The 15,312-nt window shown below is 39.7% G+C and overlaps 1 protein-coding gene across 1 annotated transcript; it reads left to right on the forward strand.

Annotated features, from left to right (window-relative positions):
* The first annotated feature begins 2,508 nt into the window (after nucleotides 1-2,508).
* LOC110317392 (hyaluronidase-4) lies at nucleotides 2,509-15,100 on the forward strand. Its single transcript, XM_021191841.1, has 4 exons — nucleotides 2,509-2,540; nucleotides 5,443-6,445; nucleotides 12,429-12,518; nucleotides 14,622-15,100. Exons 2-4 carry the CDS (start codon nucleotides 5,492-5,494, stop codon nucleotides 15,021-15,023), a joined length of 1,446 nt encoding a protein of 481 aa, XP_021047500.1. The 5' UTR covers nucleotides 2,509-2,540; nucleotides 5,443-5,491; the 3' UTR covers nucleotides 15,024-15,100.
* The last annotated feature ends 212 nt before the right edge of the window (nucleotides 15,101-15,312 follow it).

Raw genomic sequence — 15,312 nt, forward strand, 5'->3', positions numbered from 1 at the left:
TATAAGGACATAGGTAAGGAGTTACCTTCTGGAACATGAATGACTCTTGGGCAGCTGCCTATTAGTAAGAAGCGTCCCCGACACCACAGCCTCCAGATGATGGGTGATTACTCACAAAACCAGTACAACAAGTTCCTCTGGCAACTTGCATGCCTGTTCACCACTGCGAGGTATCCTCCACAGCAGCGACTTGTGAATTACAGAGCTTTGTGGAGTGGCTTTGCAGGTCTTATGAGTTTCTTGTGACGTTTTGGAGCCTTGTGAGCACCAACACTCCCTGTAAGAGGGCAGGTTTCCACCCAGAGGGAGGAACTTTGTAACAGGAGATACTGAACTGGTCAGTACTACATATTTACAAAGTTAAGCTTAGTTTCAGAAGAATAGAAAGAAAGTTTTATAGAACACAGATATCACAATAGTTCTAAAATTTGTTCAAAAGAAGGCATACTGGTGTTCTCTGATCATGATGTGAAATAGACTTATAATAAATTAAGGACATACTTATAAATTATGGGCCTTCAAGAGACAGTAATAAAATGGATTGTATTACAATACAATTGGTGCTAAATTTTAAATTAAAAATGATGGGGAAAAACCCATTGAGAAACGTCTATCTATCTATCTATCTATCTATCTATCTATCTATCTATCTATCTATCTACTGCCAATTTTTTTTTTTTTGAGCAGGCAAAAACCCAGCTCATTTAAAATGGAAGGAATTCATAAGGAAAAAGCACGCCTCTTCAGGCTCTGGTAAACTGTTGTTGGACCGTAAGCTTGTACTTACTACTGCAGAATTGTGGGTGCAGAATTGTGGGTGCAGCCTTGAGATCACCAGCTCTACTCTGCCTTTCAGTGTGATAAATATTTATGTATTTTACAATGTTCAATAAAACACCACAATGAGCTATACTTCCTTTGAGAGTTTGAAAGTAAAAATCACATTTGTTGGATTCCCAAGAGGCTGGGAACTCTAGGATATCTCTGTCAGCCTTTATGGATTTCATTTGACATCTTAAAAAGGTATTTAAAAATTAAATCCCAATATCATGTAAAAGAAAAAGAAGGGTTATAAATTAGGACATTAGATTTCTTCTGCAGTGCATTATCATGGTGTCGAGAGTGTATGCTTTTAAAAACCTTTGCTGGGTAATTGCTCTAATCTTAATGAGCACCAGCCTTGCTGAATGATTGAAAAAGAGAAAAAAAAAATGAAGCTATAGTCAAGACTAATACATAGTTCAATTCCAGCACTGGGGAGATGATGACAGGAAGATTAGAGGTCAAGGTCAACCTTGGTACAAAGAAAGATCGAGTTTCCCAAACAAAAATAAGACAAAAATTAAACACAACCAAGAAAAAAATAAACAAAAGTAGAAATATAGTTCAAGGGTAGAGTGCTGTTTTCCATGCACATGCACAAGGCTCTGGATTTGTTTCTCATTAGAACCAAAGAATAAAATATAAATATTCAGTTTTTTTAAAAAAATTGATAATTGTTAAAAACACCACGAGATTGCTACTTATAATACTTTGAACCAACAGTCTTTCGGGGTCATTACGAAAACTTTTTATAGTCATCCTTATCCTTCCAGAACTAGGCTTAGTTTTTCTTACTGAAATATTGCTTGTATGAATGCTAATTTCCTCTGCCTTCACATAGGGTCCAGAGATTCAAAGACCATCAGGCCACACTAGCACTCAATTGGGAGGGGGGCCTTATTGCTTATGCAAGAGACAGAACACTTATATTTTCAGGCACCATGGGCAAAATGATGTCAGAGAGAACTATTTGTAGGACTTCTACTTTGGTGGGTGACTTGAGAGAGTCTAAGAGTGGGAAGGGGGGATATATCCAGAGAGAGTAAATGTGTGAATAAAAAAAAAGAGTGATTATGTGCAGGACTTTGGGTTTCATTCTTGAGACTGCAAACAAGCAAATGAACAGAAAACGACAAGAACAAAACCATCCCTGGAGTCATTCATTGCTCCCCAACAGATATGTTTGGTATTTGTGCATTGCAACCCTGCCACCAACACCTCCCATGCTTGAACAAGATTTAAAGGGGGCTTATACTGACTCATCTTTATTGTGGCATCTTTATGAACTAGCATATCTTTGCTAGCCTGTGAAGTTACCCCTATCAGACATTAAGCTCCATGGTGTCAACAGCTTCTGAGTGTTGGTTTATTCATTTTAGGGTTTTATTTTAAAGATTTATTTATTATTATATCTAAGTACACTGTAGCTCTCTTCAGACACACCAGAAGAGGGCATCAGATCTCATTAAGGATGGTTGTGAGCCACCATGTGGTTGCTGGGATTTGAACTCAGGACCTTCAGAAGAGCAGTCAGTGCTCTTAACCACTGAGCCATCTCTCCAGCCCTCATTTTACGTTTTTAAACATAGTTTATCACAACTGTTCTGTTGAGAGGAGAGTGGCTTCTTCACTAACTCCAGTCTATATGTGGCAGACCTGTCTCTACTCAAGGAATACCTACTCACCTTTTTCGCTATCTGGAAGAGTGAACCAAAGAGGTAAGTAAGACCCAGTTGGGGGACGTTCTAGAAAAACATCTTATCTTTCTATTACCTTCACAGTGCTTATCTTTCAGTGGGCAACATCAGAAGTGTGAAGCCAAAAATCACAGGATATCATTTAAGAAACTCTCTTGGGTATGTCCTTCTCTATGGGGTGAAGAGATCTGACAAGAAACCTACTTCCTTTTTCTTTTGTTTCAAGGTCTCCAAAATGTCTTCACAGATGGCCCTCCTATGTCCCCAAATAAACTTGGCTCCTAAGCAGAGAGAAACAGATGAAAGAATTTAGGGGACAAGCCCAGGTTAAACTCCCCACTCATCTATACCGACGTTATCAAATCTTCCTCAATTCCTCCAATTAAAGATGTGTTTAAAGAAATAGCTCTTCATGAGAGGAGGATGAGGGGGCCAGAAAGCAAAGGCAGGTTGCTATTGGATGATTATGATTAGGTGTGGTAGTCAGCAGTGATCTGGGCTACAACCGGTTGAGATATAGTAGGGCTCAGAAGCAGGGGCTGTGGTTGCATGGCTGGGGTGAGGGGAAGCGAACCTGAGGAAATCTGAAGCAAAGGTCAGTTGTATGTTTGTAGGCAGGTTAGTGTTATTCATCTTCAGTCTGTAGAGGTTTAGCCAATGAATAAAAATACTTAACTAGGGCTGGTGAGATGGCTCAGTGAGTGAGAGCACTGACTGCTCTTCTGAGGGTCCTGAGTTCAAATCCCAGCAACCACATGATGGCTCACAACCATCCCTAATGAGATCTGACGCTCTCTTCTGGTGTGTCTAAAGACAGCTACAGTGTACTTTCATATAATAATTAAATCTTTAAAAAATACTTAATTTAAAAATGATATTTGAATATGTCAGTTTACTTTAGGACTTTTAAAATATTGTTTCACTAAATAAGCTCTGAAGTCCAAATGCTTCCCCATCTTCCATGAGGAGCGTTGATGCTGATTTGCACCGCAATAAAACCACTTAGATGTGTCCTACTCTAGCTTTTGAATTGAGATCTTGGGATTCAAAGAGTCTAAGGGGTGGTGTTGATAATGGTGAAAAAATTCCCACATCATAGAGGTGGGAAGATGATCCAGCGAGAAAAATGCTTGTTGCAGAAGTATGAGAACCTGAGTTTGTAGGCCCAAAGCCTACATAAAGGGAGGTGCTATGGAACTCATCTGTAACCCCAGCACTGAGGGAATGTAGATGGGTGGAATCCTTAAGGGCACTCGCCAACAATGTAGATGAATTAATGAGTTTAAGTTTCAGAAAGAGGACCTTACTGTCTTAAAAACTAAGATAGAGAGTGAGTGATAAAGCAAGACATTGGACAGTGACCTTCAGTCTTCACACATTCGTGAGTAGGCAAGTGCACTTGCACACACATAGACATGCAAACACACACACACACATTCACACATATACATGCGAACACACACATACACACACACACACACACACACACACACACACACACACTTTTCTTTGTCCAGAACCAGAAGCGACTGGGTTTGGTGGGCATCCAATGTCCATGATTCTGCTGTTTTGTGCCAACATTGTTCCCGTGGTACAGAACTTTTCTCTTCACATATGGTAGGTAGGTTTTATTTCAAACCAGAAACTGTGAGAGAGGCTCTTCCTATGAATCCCGACTTAGGACAATTTCAGTCATTGTATGTAATTATCATTTTAACCACTAGAGGACACCAAACAAAATTCATAGCATTTTTCAGTTCTAGCATACTAAAGTGAATAAAAACTCTAAGTAACGTATCAAACAACTAAACAATATTTACTTCACTCCACATTTCACCAAAACATGCGGTGCAGAATTCACCACAGAGGAAGGGGAAAGGAGTCTGTGTCCTGGGCACTTAATCAGCAAATGTCTGCTATATGTCTTAACATCATGGTGGTATACTTAAGCATAAGGCAGACCATTTCCCTGGTCCAACAGAACTTTACATCAATCAGGTCTTTTCTGTAGTTACCTAAAAGTAATTCTTTTGTAGTTTGTTCCAGAAGTCTGAAAAGGAAACATGACAACTCTCCATCTCTTACTCACTCATCCCAAGTGCACCTCCACTGCAGCATTCTTTGCCTCTGACAGTGGCTCTCTTATATCCCTCACAGCCGGAGCAATCACTCCTCTAACTTAGCTAGCATTTTCTCGAGTATTTGCTTGCATAGCTTCGTCTTTCATGTAAGGGGACATCAATCAGACCACTCCATTTCTTAGTTTCCTCTTTTGTGAAATAAAAGTGCAATTACAGCCTGTTACATAATTGTTATAATAAAGCAATTAAACCATTTGAAGTGTAAGGCCTGATACTGGCAAGCTCTCCAGAGTGATTGTAAGTGTTATTTCACTTCTGTTTTTCTTTTCTTTTCTTTTCTTTTCTTTTCTTTTCTTTTCTTTTCTTTTCTTTTCTTTTCTTTTCAAGATTTATTTATTTATTATATGTAAGTACACTGTAGCTGTCTTCAGACACTCCAGAAGAGGGCGTTAGACCTTGTTATAGGTGGTTATGAGCCACCATGTGGTTGCTGGGATTTGAACTCCGGACCTTCGGAAGAGCAGTCGGGTGCTCTTACCCACTGAGCCATCTCTTACCCACTGAGCCATCTCACCAGCCCCTCACTTCTGTTTTTCATCATAAACCTCACATCTTATCCATATTTTACTGTGGACACACAGGCTTTGTAGCCCTTGGACACTTTTTGAATCCTTTTGCTTATCCCTGAGTAGAAACCCGATCATGACACTTGATTTTACATCTCAATTAATTCATCAGAATTTCTTTAACTTTAAAATAAATTGTGCTTTGAAAATATAAATAAGTAGTAACAGCATCCCTCTTGGAAGTAATCACTAACAGAAAACTAAATTTCTCCACAGGCCTTTTGGATTATGTTGAAGAAGAGTTAGTGTAAGTTTCTATCTTATCATGCAACTATTGCCTGAAGGACAATTAAGACTCTGTGTTGTTCAACCAGTACATCTTACATCGGGGCTGCTCATACTTCTTATCCTGAAGTCTATCTCATCCCTGAAACCTGCCCGACTTCCAGTTTATCAAAGGAAACCTTTTATTGCTGCTTGGAATGCTCCAACAGACCTGTGTTTGATAAAATATAATTTAACACTGAACTTAAAAGTGTTTCAGATGCTTGGAAGCCCTCGACTCAAAGACAGGGGGCAAAATGTTGTTATATTTTATGTCAACAAATTGGGATATTACCCATGGTATACATCAGAAGGGGTACCCATCAATGGTGGTCTTCCTCAAAACACAAGTTTACAAGTACACCTGAAAAAAGCTGCCCAGGATATTAATCATTATATCCCTTCTGAAAATTTCAGTGGACTTGCTGTTATAGACTGGGAATATTGGCGCCCACAGTGGGCCCGGAACTGGAACACAAAGGATATCTACAGACAGAAGTCGAGAACTCTTATTTCTGATATGAAAGAGAACATATCTGCTGCTGATATTGAATATTCAGCCAAAGCAACTTTTGAGAAAAGTGCAAAAGCTTTCATGGAGGAAACTATCAAATTGGGAATTAAGACTAGACCCAAGGGCCTTTGGGGTTATTATTTATATCCTGATTGCCACAATTACAATGTTCATGCCGCAAACTATACTGGGTCATGCCCAGAAGAGGAAGTTTTGAGGAACAACGACCTCTCTTGGCTCTGGAATAGCAGTACTGCCCTGTATCCTGCTGTCAGTGTTAGGAAATCCTTTGCAGACAGTGAAAACACTTTGCACTTCTCACGATTTCGGGTGCGGGAATCACTGAGGATTTCCACAATGACGTCATGGGATTATGCTCTGCCTGTATTCGTCTACACACGGCTGGGCTACAAAGAGGAACCTTTACTTTTCCTTTCTAAGGTAAGACATTCCTTGCCCCATAGCAGAGACTTTCCTCTGTATCTAAAAGAAATGTTTCTTTGTTATTTTTGCCCTTTGAAGAATACTCAGCTAGTGGAAAGCTAGCATCTTATTTTTTTCTAGACTACTGATCTGCTTAGACTCTTCCTTCGTGGAAACTAAATTTTGTTATCTTTCCTATTAGCATTCCTGTTAAAGGACACAGAGAGGTAGAAAAAAATCTCACATATGATGCTAGCAGCTACTGAATTCCCTATGACTGGTTATTGTGGGAAATTATTAAAATAGTTTGTCATGAACAGGTTAAAAATTTAGACAGGATGTTTTAAAATGGGATTGTTTGGCCATACATGTTTAAGTAGAATGAAAAACATTCTAAATACAAAGAAAATATGTAATTCTGTAGACTGATCCATGTTAGATATAGTTGTTTCTCTGACCTGTTAGTGGAAATCTGGCAGAGTAGCATGGGCTTGGAAATTTAATGTTAACCATGAATAGTTTTGCAACCCAGGTTAAAACTCTGAGGGGATTGTCTTTGTGCCTGATTATTTTCACTCAGAAAGTTCCAGAAGAGCAAGCTTTAAACTAAGTGACTTTCAGCCTGATTTTCTCTCCATTTGCTGCTCTAGTCACTTAAATAGTAGCTTCTAGGAAAAGGTGGATTTGGGTACGAAGGTTTACATATTTCCTCACCGAGAAGACTTGAAGCTTCAGCCATCCCATTTATGATGCAATAATATTTCTCCGTTTAACTCACCAATGAAGGGTTTGAGACAGTTCAACAGAGACATTTCTTTTCTCTCCTTATTATAACTTTCAGTTGACCAGCCTGTGCTGCAAGATAAAAGATGTCCTGAGAGCTTGACAGCCTCAGATGGATGCTTAGGAAACACTCAAGAATGGGCTTTACCATGCATGCTCATTCAAAGGAGAAGCTGCGCATCAGTGGGAGGTAGAGAAAATCCTATATTTCCAACACTATGCAGAAGGTGAAAGTCTTCCCCCACAGCTGAAACTCACACTAACTTCCAAAATAAGCTGCGAATATTGAATCAAGAATGGCAAGAGGTCACTTTTGGGAGGTTTGGAAAAGCTATCTCAACTGTTATAGAACAACCATGACAACACTGGAATTGAAAGTTAAAACATACCATATATATATATATATATATATATATATATATATATATATATATATATATATAATATGTATGTATGGCCAAACAATCCCATTTTAAAACATCCTGTCTAAATTTTTAGCCTGTTCAAGACAAACTATTTTAATAATCTCCCACTCCCACAATAACCAGTGATAGGGAATTCAGTAGCTGCTAGCATCATATATACATATGTACATATATATATATATGCGATATATATCAGAAAGTGTATTTTAACTTCTAATATATATGTACATATATGTTAATAATCTCCCCCTTTTAAGTGATGATTCATTTATTTTTGAAAAAAAAAAGCTCTAAAATGTAAAGGAACAATGTTCATTTGGAAAGACAGCTTAGTGCGTTGGTACATTCTGCACACTGCACATGGCTTGGGTAACCTTTTTTAATAGTGATAGCTTAGAAATGTTACTCTTCCTTTCCAGGAAAGCATCACCAGCATTTAGGCCTCATCTCCTTCTGAGAGGGGAGCTTCTATTCAAGTGTTTTAAAACATCAGCATTCACACCACTGCATTCAAACTATCATTAAAAACTTCTACTCATAAATTAAAAAAAAATCTGTTGTTCATTTGTTCCAAACTCTGAATGACTATGAAGGGTTTCCACTTTTTTTCTCCAATATGTCTGCATTTTAGAATGCATGCACACATATAGAGAGGATTGGGTAGCATATCTCTTAACCTTTCCAGAACCCAGCATCTTGGTTGTTAACAACAACAAAATAAAACAAAACAAAACACCAACCCCAACCAACAAAACAAAACAAAACAATCAGGGAGTAGGGGTGGGACTATCTACCCCACTGATCTAACTTAACAGAAGTATGATAAAAAAAAAAAGTGTGTAAAAATTTGAATCACCTCAGAGATACATGTGGACTAGCTATCATTTTAAAACAAGTATCAAAGCCTTGAACTTCACCATGGTCTATCTGAGAATATCAGGGAACAGTCATAGCTTGGGAGAACAATACAGAGGCAGCGATATCTCCCTGCACTATCATCATATAAAACCAGTCTAGACATAATGTGATGTTCTGCTCTATAAAAACAATGAAAGGTGTTTCTGTGGCTGAAGATTTAAATGTTTTTCTGTAATTAGTTTCTCTGTTATCATATAAAGTAGTGCCTTAGTGACTCTGTTATTTCAATGTGTCTCCTAGTAGTACACTACTTTCTAATATAAATTCTGGTAAGCACCAGGGGCCAAAAGCCAAGTATGAAATATGATTTCTCTAGGCCTTCTACCCTCTACTTCTTTTTGTCCCCTTACATGTATGCAGTGTAATTTGATTGTATCCACCTTGCACTTTGCCCCTCTATTCTCCCTGGTCTTCCCTTTAATACATATGCTTCTCATTTCAAGGCTCCTTTTAAATAACACACTTAGTCCAGTCAGTGTTATCGTAGTGCCCTTTTGTGAGCCCACAAATTCCACCAAGGAGCCGACTCCAATGCAATTGCATTAGCCCCTTTTTATGGGCCATACCTCCATCTGTGACACAGCAGGAAAGGAGGGTGAAGTCCTGAGCTCTCAGTCAGGACAAGATTTTATAGGAAATGGCAAGCAAGCAAGGGCGTTTCTAGCCTGGCCCACTTCTGATTGGGGGGACTATTATGGAATTTTGTTGTCCTTAATTGGCTGGTGCTGGGAGCCAAACCATAAACTTAACTTCTGCTTTCCTCTTGATAGGTGGTTGTTAGGAAGTGAAGCACCAGGGCCAGGCTTGTAGCCTGGAGACACAGGTTTGTTGGGGAGTAACCTGGAAACTGGTGCTAGAGAGTTCAACCTTAGGTCAGGTTCTCTAAGATGGAGTCTGAATCCAACATCTGGTCTCTCACTATCTACTTGTCTATGGGTATGGGACCATCCATGGGTCATTAGCAACTTATTCGTAGCTACAGCCTCAACAGCCTCAAATTAAAATGATTCCCCATCTCCCTAACAACCACCAACTGCCAACAACTTCTCAAGTAGGAGTGGAGCCACATGGCTTCTCTGCCCCCCTGTTAGACTAGAATTTTAAATAGGTTCAATCTTGTTCAGGAAACCATATCTGCTGTGAGTTCATAAGTGCAGTAGCCATACTACGTAGAGAAGGCAGCATTTCAAAGCACTCCTTCTCACCAAAAAGCTCTTGCACCCTTTCTGTCCCCACTTCCACGGCGTTTCCTAAACCTTAGAATGGTAGAGGGAGTGGAGGATTGACATAATGTCCCAATTAGGGTTGGACACTCATACATTCTTATTCTTGATGCTGAAACAATTATGAATCAGTTTGAATCACTGCTCACTGCCAAAAGAAGCTCCTCTGACAGAGGTTGAGTAGCATATATTCATGGATATAATAAATACAGGTGATTAAGGAAAGGCTGGAAATATAACCAAAAAGTGCAGTAATAGCTTTATGTCTAAGGCCTATGACCTCACCAGCCACAGGCCTCGGACCAGGTTTTCAGTCCTAGACATGAATTCCCTCCTGTTGAGTGGGCTGCAATTCTAAGCACAAAGTGGTTGACTACTCCTCTAACAGATGTGACGTTATTACACTAGTGGGTGGATCTTTCTTGGGTGGTCAGTATTACCCACCACTATAATAGGTAAGGCCATTGATGTCTTTTTTTGTCTACCAGTGGCCTGCTTGGCACTATGAAACTAGCTAGCACGAATGGAGGAAGTTTTCTGATGAACTCCAGACTGGCTTCATTCTTTTTGTCCTGTAACCAAAGTACTTATCAACTTCTGAAACAACGATTTCAATCTGAGGACCATGGGCAAAAGCACAGAGGCCAGAGGCCGGGAGGGGGGGGGGACACTGGGACCCAGAGGCTTATTTTTGCTACAACCACTTTGCTCCTTTCTTCTTACTATTTATGAGGCTCCAACTCCTAGGTGGTCCTTGTATACAGCCCAAAGCATTTTTCCTGATGGCTTCCCAAGCGTCTTTGCTTTTCTGATTCCCCAGACTTTACCTGGTCTGTGATCCAGTTATCAATTTGATCTCTGCCAGATTACAGTGAACCAATATGGCAATCACTTTTTAAAAATTTTACTGCCTCCTTACCTTTGGTCAGGATGAGCTTCAAGACTTGCTATGTCTTCAGTCTGTCCCAGTAAACCCGTTCTCATAATGACACCTAAGGAATGGTACAGCTAAACGAATACAACCTTAGATGGTGTGACTCACCACAAAAATCAGTAACTTCCATATTTAGTGAATGTAAATCAATGAGTTTAGTATAAGATGTAAATGCTGTGTCCCATCCCTCCTCTGATAATGCCTCCTTAATTCTATGCAGGCTCTTGGAGACTTCCTTCTGATCATACTGTGTGACTATCGTCTTGCTAGTGTCAAGGTTGTTTCAAGTCAGTGGTCTGCATTTTTCTTACTTCCATCTCTGAGTCAGCAGATACACATCTTGCAGTCTACAATCTGGACACTGCATGGGTGATTCCTCTTCTGCCTGTGTTTACCAGACGGTTGACAATTTTCCATGCCCTTAAATGTACATCATATCATTTGAGTCCCCAAGGAACCTCCCCTCTTGTTCCGTGGGATGACTGATAACATGGTCTTGGAGAATAGAAATGGATATGAACCAGAAAAGTAAATTAGTTTAAACTTAACTCCCTCTTCACATTTTAAAAATCTCCAGAAAAATGTCTGTAAAAACACTGTGTAAAGATGGACATTAATTTAGTTGATGTACTGTAGAAGTGTCAGACGAAGAGTAATAACCCAGATATTGAATGTTATGATAAGGTGGCCAAAGGAAAAAAAACAATTTGATATTTTTGCTTGCATTTTTCTCTAACCACTTTCCGTCAATTTATCCCTGGAGTAAAAGGCTGTGATTAGTATCTAGAATAGAGAGAATACATTTATAATTTCAAACGCTAGGAAACCAACAACATATACCCAACTCTTATTTCTCCCTTATATTTCCCACGTCCACAATCGTGTTTAGGCACTGAGATAGTCTTTAAATGATAAAACACAAATTCCTCCTTCTGAAACCTTGATATGCTTTATCTTAGCCATATTAGGAGAAACACTTGTGGATTTGTCATTGCTAGGTGAGTCTTAGATAAACCTCATTATGTCCAATATTTTGAAATAAAATATAGTTTCAGGGACCAAATATAAAGGCTGGGCAACGTCAGAGTATGGACATTAAGCTCTGTTCATTTACCTGGCTTGAATTCAAAAGGACAAGAAGCCACCTGAGTGATTGTGCTGGTGAAGAAAAGGCGTGTCTCGGGAACAGGAAAATCTTTAGATTCTGTTTATGCACTTATATATTTGCTTGTGAGTAAATGTCCCCAGTCAACCTCAAGGAAACAACTTTTGGTGATTATTTCTACACCAATTATTTAAAAATAGTACTGCCTATTAAACTATAGTATTTTTTTCTTTAAAAATATTTATATTAGGCAGGCATTGTAGCATGCGCTCTTCAGGTACTCAGAGGCAGGCAAAGGCGGGACGACCTCTATAAGTCTGAGTTTAGCCTGATTTATATAGTAAGTTCCAGGGCAGCCAGGGCTACCCAATGAGACTCTGTCCACACACACACACACACACACACACACACACACACACACACACACACACACACACAGAGTTGTATGCAATCAGAGAATGTGATTCTAAGCATCAGTCTACTTTACATTTATGCTCCTTTAAGGAAACAGGGGATGATTTCTAGGGAGTATTTTGTCTCAGCCTGTAATCTTAATTCCTGATGAATTGATTTATCTTCCAATGACTGATTAACTCTGTTCTCTTCAATCCAGCAAGATCTAATTAGTACCATAGGAGAAAGTGCTGCGTTGGGAGCAGCCGGCATTGTTGTTTGGGGAGACATGAATTTAACTTCATCTGAGGTAAGTCAGTACCCCAGGGGTATGTTGTTCTGTTTCCTGTAGAGATTACTCTAAGCAAAGCTCTCTTTATTCCCATAGCAAGCCAGATTCGGGATAAAAGTTAAAACCGGTGCTTAGTACTTAGACTTGTCTAAAAATATTAACTTTGAAAAGATAGAGATCATAATACAAATATTTCTTTGATATTTATCATGTGCTAAGAGAGTAAGGTTTTCTGTTTGCTTTGGATCTGCTCCCATAATGGTCATTCCAGCTAGTGACTATTCATTCATAGACAAGGAGACAAGAGGGGAAATCAAGCAGGGTGACGGCTAATCAGGCTAGTTAGTAGCAGAACAATTATTGATCACGACAGATTTCTCTGAAGCTAGATCTATTGCATTGGACCACTACATGAAATCTGCTGAAGGGACTCTGATATTGCGGACTCTTGTGAGGCTATGCCAGTGCCTGGCAAACACCGAAGTGGATGCTCACAGCCAGCTATTGGATGGAACACAGGGTCCCCAATGGAGGAGCTAGAGAAAGCACCCAAGGACCTGAAGGGGGCTGCAACCCTGTAGGTGGAACAACAATATGAACTAACCAGTACCCCCTGAGNTTGTGTCTCTAGCTGCATATGTAGCAGAAGATGGCCTAATCNGCCATCANTGGGAANAGAGGCCCCTTGGTCTTGCAAACTTTATATGACCCAGCACAAGGCAAGGCCTGGGCCAAGTAGTGGGAGTGGGTGGGTAGGGGAGCAGAGGTGGGGGGCGGGGTATAGGAAACTTTCGGGATAGCATTTGAAATGTAAATAAAGAAAATAATAAAAAAATTAAAAAAAAGAAATATGTTGTATCCTATCTGGGGAAGTAGAAACAGATAACTTTTAAATGTTCCTATTGAAAGTATTGTTTTTCCCTATAGAGAAGCCAGCTGGGCTCTCTTGAACTCTAGAGTCTGGAGCAATAGAACTTATATAATGATTCTATATGGTCATTTAATATATTAATATAGTATATACATATATTCATTTAGTACATATATATGTATATCTACACATACACACCTATATGCATATATACATATATACATCCATACAACTGAAGTTCACCAATGGCTGTCTACCAACAGAAGGTTCAAGAGTTCAGTAGTTGTTCAGTACACGAGGCTGAATGTCTCAGCTTCTTTTCAGTATATGTCAGAATCCTGAAGAAGTAGTTCCCCAAAGTCAGTGAAGGAATGGGCTTGTTAGTGAGAGTGAGAGCGAGAGCAAGCAGACAGAGAGACAGCTTGCTCCCTTCTTTCATGCCCTTTATTTAGGCTGCCAGCAGATGTGGTCCAGATTAAAGGTGGACCTTCCCACATCAAAGATTCAGATTGGAAGTGGGTTCCAATTTCAAATGATTTAATTATGAAAAAAAAAATCTCTCACAGGTGTAGGCCCAGTCATTTGGGTTTTTATTTAATTCCAGATATAGTCAAGTTGATGATGAACAATAGCTATTACACACATCTATGGGCATTTATACAGAGAGCCAGAGGTTTAACTGTGGACTCATGAGGCTTCGTCAGGAAACAGCATATATAACCAAGGTGACCTCCAGGTAGAACAGGTACTAGAAAACACACCCAAATGATCTAGTGTTACTAGCTTGCCTGTGTCTAGTTGTATGTAGGGATGTAGAACCTGCCACAGGTTATGTTTAAGTATTCTTAACAGAGAATTCCAGAATACTACAGGTGGGAGGGTCTACAATAAATCAGCAAATGTGACAGCTCAGATTCTCACAGCACCAGAAAGAACTACTCATTTCTGAGAACCAGCCGGGAGCATCTGCTCTGATGTGGATGCGGGTTTGTGTCTGTTCCTTTCTGTCTCACTCTACGCATTACCTTGAGAGCTAGTCGGCTACCTTGCTGGTTCAGCTACTTTGACTAACTAGGACCTCTTCTGCCTCTAGGACCTTTCTCGTTTCTGATCTGAAACCTTTGGGTTACAGCAGAATTCAAGAGATAACCTACTTTTGGTAGGACCAAGCCATCCTTTTAGTTCAGTCTAAAGAGCTGCCTCTGCCTCTATAACCTCAGATCCATTTTTTTTTCTTTAAACCTTTTCAGGAGAACTGTACAAAGGTGAACCGCTTTGTGAATTCTGATTTTGGCAGTTACATAACCAATGTGACCAGAGCAGCTGAGGTGTGCAGTCGTCACCTTTGCAGGAATAATGGGAGGTGTGTACGGAAGACATGGAAAGCAGCTCATTACCTCCATTTGAACCCTGCAAGTTACCACATAGAGGCCTCTGAGGATGGAGAATTCATAGTGAGAGGAAGAGCATCAGACACTGACCTAGCTATGATGGCAGAGAATTTCATATGTCACTGTTATGAGGGATATGAGGGGGCCAACTGTAGAGAAATGACAGAGGCCAGTGGCCCCTCCGGGGTTTCCCTTTCCTCTAGCTCTGTAATAACACTGTGTCTGCTAGTTCTAGCAGGTTACCAAAACATTCAGTTGTGACATAATTGACTTTAAAGGGAATTGCATCCTTTGAAGTAGGGTATTAGAGAACAGATAGACTCTCTTCTCTCTTATGAGCTCCTCTGAGAGGCATTATAAATCAACTTATGTGTCACGACATAAATAGAACCTGTTACCTTATTTGCTACACTTTGGTTAGAAGCCAGCTTTAAGAGGACAAAGCAATGCACATCATTTTCTTGAGTAGTTCAATTACATTTAAATTGAATTTTATTCTCTTTCTAATTATATAAACACCAGCGTACACATGAATATTAAGCTTACTATT

The sequence above is a fragment of the Mus pahari genome, chromosome 2 (assembly GCF_900095145.1).
Source record: "Mus pahari chromosome 2, PAHARI_EIJ_v1.1, whole genome shotgun sequence".
NCBI lineage: Eukaryota > Metazoa > Chordata > Mammalia > Rodentia > Muridae > Mus > Mus pahari.

Bases quoted from the DNA above. Each gene is read 5' to 3' on its own strand.
- LOC110317392 (XM_021191841.1), top strand. From the start codon at position 5,492: ATGCAACTATTGCCTGAAGGACAATTAAGACTCTGTGTTGTTCAACCA. The intron at 6,446-12,428 runs GTAAGACATTCC...TCTTCAATCCAG, and splicing joins CTTTACTTTTCCTTTCTAAG to CAAGATCTAATTAGTACCAT. The intron at 12,519-14,621 runs GTAAGTCAGTAC...AAACCTTTTCAG, and splicing joins TGAATTTAACTTCATCTGAG to GAGAACTGTACAAAGGTGAA.